The 9,335-nt window shown below is 55.5% G+C and overlaps 1 protein-coding gene across 1 annotated transcript; it reads right to left on the minus strand.

Moving 5' to 3' along the window:
• Window positions 1-210: 210 nt before the first annotated feature.
• Window positions 211-9,000, minus strand: LOC113221104 (nuclear factor of activated T-cells, cytoplasmic 1-like; the record flags this gene model as incomplete). Its single annotated transcript, XM_026450475.1, has 2 exons — window positions 211-1,336; window positions 8,946-9,000. Coding segments are annotated over 2 exons (1,158 nt in total), but the record flags the coding sequence as incomplete, so codon positions are not given.
• Between the last annotated feature and the right edge of the window lie 335 nt (window positions 9,001-9,335).

The raw sequence follows: 9,335 nt of genomic DNA on the forward strand, positions 1-9,335 counted from the left end.
GCAGACGGAGGCAGAGGCGAGGCGCCCAGGGAAAAGGCCGCAGGAAGAGGAGGCAGACGTGGCGAGATGCTCCCTCCCGGCTCCACGAGGAGCCCACCTGCCCACCCAGACCCTGACTCTGGGTCCCCAGACACCGCCAGCCCGCCCAGTGCTGCCCCCCCCACCCCACCCCTCCCCGCCCCGCCCCACCCCGCCCCTCCCGGCCCCGCCCAGCCCCCGCCCCCGCCACCAGCTCACCTCATGTAGGACGCAGGGGACAGGGGCTTGGGTTTCGCCCACTGGTATGGGTGCTGCGGCACCGCCAGGTACTGGTCGCAGAAGCCGCCCTTCCTGATGTGCTGGAAAGAGGAGAAGTCTTCGGGCGCGAAGTCGGCCGGGGGTGGGGGGCTGCCCAGGTCCTCCGCCACGGGCTCCACCTTGAGCGCCACCGAGGGCGGCTGCTCCAGGGTGGTCTTGCGGGACTTGACAGGGACGCCGTCACCCAGGTCCAGGCTGCTGTCAGTGGTCAGCGCGTTGATGGCGGCCACGATGGCCGAGCTGGTGTACTGGGTGGTGTTGCCCAACCACGAGTCGTCGGTCACGCTGACCCGCGGGGAGCCGTGCGGGGACGGCGTGGGCGAGTGGTGGGGTGAGCAGGGCGGCTGCCGGCCGTTGAGGCTGTACTTCCTCTTGTTGCACGGCGACGCGGGCCTGGAGGAGCGGGCACCCAGCCAGCTCTCCTCAGTGACGCTGGCGCGGGGCGAGGTGGAGGGGGAGTGCCGCGGGGACCCCAGCAGCGTGCAGGCCCCCAGCCCGCGGGGAAAGCCCTCCTCAGGGTCCGTGGTCTTGGGAGACACGCAGGGAGACTGCCATGGCGACGTCTGGGGGGACGCGTACGGGTACGAGTAGTTGGACTCGTAGGAGGAGGCCTCTGAGTTGCAGCTGCGGGAGGACAGGCTGCTGGCCGGGCTCAGGCACGAGGGGTCTCTGTAGGCCTCCAGGCTGGGCAGACTCAGCGTGGCCGTGGAGGGGGACCGTTTGGAGCTGGGGAGGACGTCTTCCACCTCCACATCGTGGAAAAACTGGTTGTTGTTGTGGTACAGACCCAAGCATGAGGTTATCTCGATGCGAGGGCTCTCCAGGGCAGGGGCCCCATCTGGCCTGGCGTGGCCAGAGGAGAGGAAGTAGCCCGCGGGCCCACCGTCCAAAGCTGCTCCGTACCCTGAGGGGTGATCCGCCGGCGGGACGATGCCCGGTGTGGAGGTCTGAAGGTTGTGGCATGGGGCCGGCAGGGTGGAGTGTGCTGGGGGGAGCGGCAAGGCAGGGCTGACATTGGAGGACGCATAGCCATAGTGTTCTAGAGAGAAAAAGAAGCAGATGTTGGCATGAGGGGCTGGGCATCACAAAGCAGAAACCCATGACCTCAGGGCAGCTGGCAGCCCCTGGCCTTGACCAACGGCTGGGGAGCCTCAGACCCCAAGGAGCGGGCCTCAGTCAACGCCCTGAGACTACACTGCCCGACAGCTCCAGGCCACTTGGAGTAACAGGTCCCTGTGAGCCCCTCGCTGCCCACCTCCCTTCCTCCCCCAACAGCAGCACAAGTCCCTGAACATCCCTCCCAGAGAGAGGCGGCCGAGTCCTCACTGGTTCCACTCTTCATTCAAAAACCACCTTCCCAAACCACCCCATCTTCATTTAAACCCCAAACTCAACATGTGGGCCATCCTTCTCTAGTTTATTTTTTCTCCTAAATATGTATCACAATCTAACAGCATGTTTTTATTCATTCATCTCACACTGTCATCTCTTTGACAAACAGAAACCTAAGTTCCATGAAGGCAGAACATTTGGACGCCTTAGTCTATTCTGGCTCACCACTGTTTTCAGAGCCAAAGACTGTGCCTCGCACATAAAGTGTGTTCAATTTGTGTAATGGATGAATGGTTGGTGGGTGGGTGGACAATGGATGATGGACAGACAGGTAAATAAACTGATGGATGGATCATGATGGACATGGTGGGTGAAGGGATGATGGGTAGATGGAGGGTAGGTGGATGGATGGATGGTGATGGACAAACAAGGGAGGAATGAGGGATGAAGAGATGGACTATGGATGGGTGGGTGGATGAATGGATGGATGATGGATGGATGGACAGGTAAGCGATGGATGAATGATGGATTGGGGATGGAGGCATGATAGATAAGTGGTGGATGAATGGATGGATAGATGAATGGATGGTGATGGATGGATGGATGAGGAATGGAGGAATAAAGGATAGATGATGGATGGATGAATGAATGGATAGGGAATGGAGGAATAATGGATGGATGATGATGGATAGATGGATGATGGATGGATGGATGAGGAATGGAGGAATAATAGATGGATGATGGATGGATGATGGATGGATGGATAGGGAATGGAGGAATAATGGTTTGATGATGGATGGATGGTGGATGGGTGGGTGGATGGATGGATGGATGTGTTTTAGATCTAAGGACCTAGAGATGTAAACAGATTTTAATAGGCTTATCACTGCAAGGTGCCCTAATCACCAGCTACAAAGAAAACTCCTCAAGGATTGGATGAAAACACAGACTCTGAAATCCCCTGCATGGAGATTCTGAAACTGGCTCATGTCCTAGGAATCCATCTTTTAGAACAAAACAAAAGATTCCGGTACACAGCTAATTCTAAGAATCATTATGTGTTAATTACACTCAAAGTAATTTTTTAAATCATTATTAGGGAAATTAGTAATTTTAACAGGAAAGATGTGCTTCTGAATTTCTGATTTGGAAAGACTTTTTATGACATCTTGGAACCTCATGATTACATGCCTGGAGATGGGTATTCCTAGGCCTCTAAATCATACAAACAAGCACATGGAAATCCTATGTTCATCTCCTGTGCAAATGCACTTGCTGGAAGATTTTTATTCAAGGACAGTACTGTCTTTCCGCTAAGTTGTGGTTCAGAAACCAACAAGGATAAATGCCAAGAAAATCTAGGGTCTCAAAATACCAATCCAAACCCCACTGTATTTACTAACAGAAATGGTTCTAGCGCGCAGGTAGGTGGGAAACACAGCATGGTGGCCTGGTAAGAGGACACACCGTGGCCTCAATGCCAGGAGTCACAGCTGCCTTCTGGAAATTCCAGACACTTGGGGGCCAGAGCTGTGACAAAGAGAAAGAAACAGAACTGCGATGGAGCCACACCTAACAGGTGTGACCAGAGGCTCTCAGGGGTGGGAGCTGAGACCTGCTCAGGGCGTCTTTGTACGGGAAGGGCCCCTTAGCTGAGGCTGAGCGCCTTGGGGATGGTGCTAGCCAGGCCCCAGTTCCGCCTTCCCCATCATAAAGAAATGCCCTCAAGAGGACGGAAGCCACGCAGTCTCCTGCACCCGAGAGAGAACAGGAATTGTCAATAAATCCAGGAGGTGGCCAGGCACGGTGGCAGCTCACGCCTGTAATCCCAGCACTTTGGGAGGCTGAGGGGGCGGATCACCTGAGGTCAGAAGTTCGAGACCAATCTGGGCAACATGATGAAACCCTATCTCTACAAAAAATACAAGTAGCCAGGCAAGGTGGCGCACGCCTGTAGTCCCAGTTACTCGGGAGGCTGAGGCAGCAGGATCGCTTGAGCCCGGGAGGTGAAGGTTGCAGTGAGCTGAGATCACACTACTGTACTCCAGCCTGGGTGACACAGCAAGACCCTGTCAAATCAATAAATCAATAAAGAAGGAGGTCTTTCTTTTCCCAGAGCCACAGGCGGGGACTGGGGTGGAGCTGGAGCTGGGCATCCTGACGCCAATGCCAGCATCCAGCCTCTGGTCAGGACATACACACCATCCCCGGGGGCTGCCCCAGCCGCGAAACGCCAGTGCTGGGACTGACCACCCATGTTCACCGGCATCCACTGGGCCCCCCATACTCCACGCCACGCTCCATGCTCACTGGACACTGCAGGCAAACACCAGGCTCTAACGCTAAAACTTCGCGACCATCTTTCTAAAAATCAGCTGGAAAGCAGCTTCCTGGAGAAGGTGAGGCTTCCAAGGAGAACTTGAAATCCTCTGATCTGCTGGTAACACCTGGGGGGCTCTGGGCCAGGCAAGTGGCAGCCCTCGGAGAGCTCCGTCTGGGCGTCACAGTGGCCCCTCCGTGGCCCGTGCAAAGCTCCTGAGCCAGCTGCGTCAGACCCGCTGGACGACAGGCCACACAGGCAGGTCCCCCTCTGCCCGGCGCCCCACACACCCGGGTGCCCATGCCAGGCCAGCCCTGATGCCTGCCCAGTGCACAGTGCTGCAGGAGACCCACAGAGCCATGACCAGCTCTGCATCTGGGGGTCCCACGGTGGACACAAGGAAGGCGGGGTGGGGGACCAATGAGGGGGTTTTGTCGAGCGCAGGCCTGCGGCTCCTGGGGGGGGTTCCCACTGGGGCACCACACAGAGCCACCTGTTCACAGGTCTGCAGCTCCTGGGGGGTTCCCGCTGCGGCAGCATGCCGAGCCACCTGTTCACTACTCTGCATTCTCACCAAAAGTTGTCTGAAAGATATTCCTTAGCCAGAAATGCTACGTTATACACACCAGCGCAGGAACTCACACCCACAGTTAGTGCTGCGCCCGCTTATTTGTCTAGAAGCCCTTTCGCCTGTTGGAGCAGAAACAACATTCCGTTAGGAATGAGCTTCTGTCTCAAACCAGCCATCAACTCCAGGAGACCCGGAAGCACAGGAGCGGAGCTGAGGGAACATGAAGGCGGCCTGGATCCGATCACGGGGGCCCAGCCTCCCTCCCACACCCCGACTTCCTCTCGGAGGTATCCGTGGCCTTCAACTGGCTCTTCAAGCTCCACCTGCTCCACACACTTCCCCTCACTGTCCAGACCTCAAAGGGGGCTTAACTGCAGTTGATTAATGCACAGATTCCTACACTTCCTGTTTCTCAATCAAAAGAATATTTATTTCGAAGACAGGTGATGCCACAGTTGAACTACCATTTGTTGGTAGGAAGGTAATTCTGAAGAATTTTTTAAAATTCTAGCAATTAACAGAGCAAATCTTGGGGCCTCCCCACCACTCACCCTCCCACAGTACTCAGGCCTGAAACGGGTGCCCAGCCAGTGGCAGAGCCCAGAGCTGGGTCACATGGGGTACTAGAGCCAGATCACCGGAAGGTTCTAGATGAAACGGGGCAGGAAAGGCGAGGCGGACCTCACAGGTCTCTGTGTGCAAGTCCTCTGGGGCTGTAGCCCTTGATGTTTATGTGACAGGGGCCCAGGCACCAGGGGAAGTGAGGAAGAGGAGGAGACTCCACCCGCAGCCAGAGCAGGAAGTGCATGCAGCGAGGCCCAGGGACGCCCAGGGCACCAGGGGGCCTTTATTTAAACTAAAGTATTGCAATAAAACCTGATTCAATGAGGCAAAGAAACACCATAAAGCTTTTATTAAAAAACAAAAAGGGCTCACCTAAGCATGCGTTTTCCCTGATCAAACAATGGCAAAATGAAAGCTCAAATGCCTGAATTTCATTAGGATCCCTTGCCCAGGTCCTTGGAGGGCGGGTGGTGGATCAAGTTCCCTTGTTCTTCCTAGAAGGAGAGCAAGGTGGGGGGTCAAGCTGCCCCCAGAGGCCAAGCCCCACACACTGGGGGCCACTCTCCTGGCTGTGAGCCCCTCCCTCCCAGCTCCCAATGAATTTGGTTTCATGACCCACCTAAACCATATTCAAATCTGAGTTATTTAACTATTCAAAGGGGTCATATTTACATGAAAGGAAAATATTCCCAGTAAACTTTCTTAATGATTCTGAGCTGCTTGGCTGACTCATGTCACGCCAGACGCCACCGCCGAGCTCAGTGACCCCACTCCCTGGCCGCCGTGTTGGAGCGCCTGGCTCTTTGCCAATGAGCGTTCATTAAATTACAGTGCAGGTGAGCAGGGAGACAGAGCTGGATTCTAGGCGATGATCACGGAGAGCACATTCAAAATCCCTTAACAGAAGGTAACGGCACGGCCCCTCCGCTGAAGGCGCCATCTCCCCACTTTTGAGTCCCCTGATCCTCACCGGCTTGCTCAGCCATCAGGTGCCCCACAACACACAGGTGGCCACACCGGGAGCACCCAGCTCTCAGGCCGGCCCAGTCCCACTGGCCTCAGCAAGTTCCACATGTCAGAGCTGTTAAAAGTGATCTGTCTCACTCTGAGAAATAATTCACTTCAGAACCATATACCTTTCTCGTTTCTGAATGACCACAAAAAACTGTCTTGGTGCATGACATTCAATACATGAAATACTTCTGGTCAGAGCTCCCTACGGGCGGGCAGTATTCTAACCTTGCAGACTCCGCCCTGCTGAGCCCCCGGGCACCTGCCCCTCACAACACGCAGTTCCCAGATGGTCACTCCCTCACTCGCTGTGTGCAGGGCAGGACAGCCACACCTCCGCCTTGCGCATCAGGCCAGCACTGCCGACAAGAATCACCAACTCCAGCCACAGCCACATCTCTCATCTTTCACAAACTCTGAGAGGCGGTCGTCACAGACGATGTTATTTTTCATTTTCAGGAACATCCCCTTCAGCACGTGCTGGGGCTGAACTGCAGGTGGACCCCCAGGCACTGCTGTCACCTCTCCAGACAGCCACGGAGTCTGCTGTGGGTGAGGCCAGATGACAACTGTGCATGTACTGGAAATAAAACGAAGCAGAGTGATCCACGCCAAGACCGTGCTGTTGGAAGCCATGTGCTTAGGGAGACGCTGCCTCACAGTGGCACCAGGACGTGGTCAGGCCGCCGGCATGACAGACAGCAACAGCTCCGCAGACACCGGTCCCCCAACAATCTGCCAGCAAGAAAGATTTACAAAGGCAAACAGGATGGCCTCATCACAGCGCAAACAAACTGCGTTTAATGTTCCATAAATACGCATGCCAACGCCTTAATAAGGGTCCTTCGTCCAGCCTGGGACCCAACCTGGGACATCGTTCCTCAGAGGTACTGCAATATCCCCCCTGGTCAGACGCACACATCACTGTAAGGCATCCTTTTTGAATTCTGTTTTCAAGGAATTAAAAAATATCCGAGTTGTTCATGGCTAGCTGAGATCTTCCTTTGAAAAGCACAACACAGAACTGAAACATTCCAATCTGCTAGGTAACTCCGCCCTCCACGGAAACGCCTCTGGAACCTCAGGGGGTGAGCTGTGCATGGTACTAGCAGGACCGCTTTCCTAAAACACTGAACCTGAACAACAGCGCATTCCTAGTTCAGCACTGCCCTAGGACCTCCCTGCTCACCAGGCGTCTCTGCCACGGGTTTCCTGCTGCAGCCCCTGACCAGCCAAGGGCACCTCAGGCCCTCTTGGGGAAGATAAATCCTATTTGGTGAAAATGGACTTGAGAATAAAAGTCTTCCAAAGCTTCATTTCTGCGTAAGATGTTCCCTTTCCACAAGGGAACCATTAAATGCCCCAACAGTGGGCATAAGCCAGCGGCAGACCCGGGCACACAGAGGTTCGGAGGGTGGCCCCGGCTGCCAGGGAGGCTCCAGCCCAAACACAGAGGCCTTGGCCAATTTCCTCCGAGTTGCCACGGCGACAGTGCTGGCAGCAGCCAGGCTGGCCAAAATAACTTAGAAAACAGGAGCCCTGGGGCGGGAAGCAGGGCACGCCCTCCTCCCAGCTGACAGCGAAGCAGCTATTTCCTGAGCCCCAGAAGGGAGCGGGGCCTCCTCTCTGCAGAGGGAAGCCCGGGGCCTGCTCCTGGGTGGACACAGCGAGGAGCCAGGCCCTGGAAGCCCAAACACCACTCCCATCCCACCTGGGAAATTATTTACAACATTCTCTTCTCATCGTCCCAACAAATGGTTATTGAATATCTATTCTTTGCACCTGCTGAGCACTTTCGAAATAAAGAACAAGGCACAGCCCCTCCCTCAAAGTGCCCGGTGAAGACCTAAGTCCAGCGAGATGGAAGGGGTGGGGGCCACAGCGGCGTGGGCCAGGCTCCCGGTCACACACAACCGCCCTGCGGCTGTAGCCCTTGACCCTGGTACACTGACCTCAGCTCCGCCAGGACGTACAGCCCCTTCTCGGGGGACCCAGTTGACAGACTGCCTCCTGGGCTCAGGGCTGGCCACGTCCTTTACAACAAAGCTTGACTTTCTGTGCTAAGTCTAATCTATAAAACCCAGTTTGCCTTGCTTTGCAATTGATCTCAGACTTATTCATCTATTCATTTATATCCAGGCTCATCCCAGAAATAACATGAAGTAGTTTCTATCACCTGTTAAAGGCTGGAGAGTCAATGTAATCATTTAACAATGTGATATAAATAATTAACATCACTGAATAATTAATCATCAAAATGCAGTAATAATGGTAATAAAAAGAAAGTAAAACACAGCACGGGTGTCTCACAGGAAAACATAATATGTACACTTAACGTATGTGATACATAAAGAACATTTTCCAGCAACTTCTTGACACCATAAAAGGAGGAAGGGTCTCTTCTCAGCTCTGGCCTCTCCTGCTTGGAGCCCCCACTCCTAAAGCCCAAAACCATGGTGGTCTCTGGAGGGGCAAGGACCCAGCAGACAGGTTTCACAAGCAGCCTGGAGAGCCAGCAGTTCAGCTCTGCGGGGCTGTCCCGGAAGAGTGCAGCTCCAGAGGGCCCAGGGTGCTGGTGAGGGTGAGGGTCACAGCTGCACTCGTTCTGCTCAAGGAGCGTTTTGGGGGAATGAGCCCGGTGGGTGTTGGGGAGGACTGTGTCCTGAACCCACCTGGCAGGCCACCTGCTTCTGGGTCAGGAGGGACCCCAAGTTCACCAGGGTCCCCACAACCGATGCCAGCAGGAAGTCTGCCCACCTCAAAATGGTGTAACTGGCGTCCTCGTGAGACTAGGCCTCAAGGGGCAGAGACTGGCCTCGTGTGCGTCTTCCCGGATAAGCCTGGAGTTACCTGTGCAGTCACAGGAGGATGCCGGCGGTGCCCTTCCCCTGCGGCTGCTGTTAGGCAGTCACGTGTGCACGGAGGCAGGGACGTGGCCCTTGTCACTGGGCATGCCCTGAGCACCTGCCAAGCCAGACACGGCGCCCAGTGCGGCACAGCCCACCCTGGGGGCCCGGCAGACCCGGCTCCATGGGGTAACTGCCCCCTGTGCTTCCTTCAAGGAGGCAAAGCAGTGAAATCTTCAGCCAGGGCCGAGGGGCTGGGGCTGCACGCTGTCCTGCAGCACCCCCGCGCCTCTGACTGGGGTGTAAGGGCTGAGTTCCGGCCGCACTGCGCCTGTTGCAGGCCCACGGTCAGTGAGTCACGCTGTGAACGACCGGGGAGCATACTGGAGGTCCC

The sequence above is a fragment of the Piliocolobus tephrosceles genome, unplaced genomic scaffold, assembly GCF_002776525.5.
Source record: "Piliocolobus tephrosceles isolate RC106 unplaced genomic scaffold, ASM277652v3 unscaffolded_20606, whole genome shotgun sequence".
NCBI lineage: Eukaryota > Metazoa > Chordata > Mammalia > Primates > Cercopithecidae > Piliocolobus > Piliocolobus tephrosceles.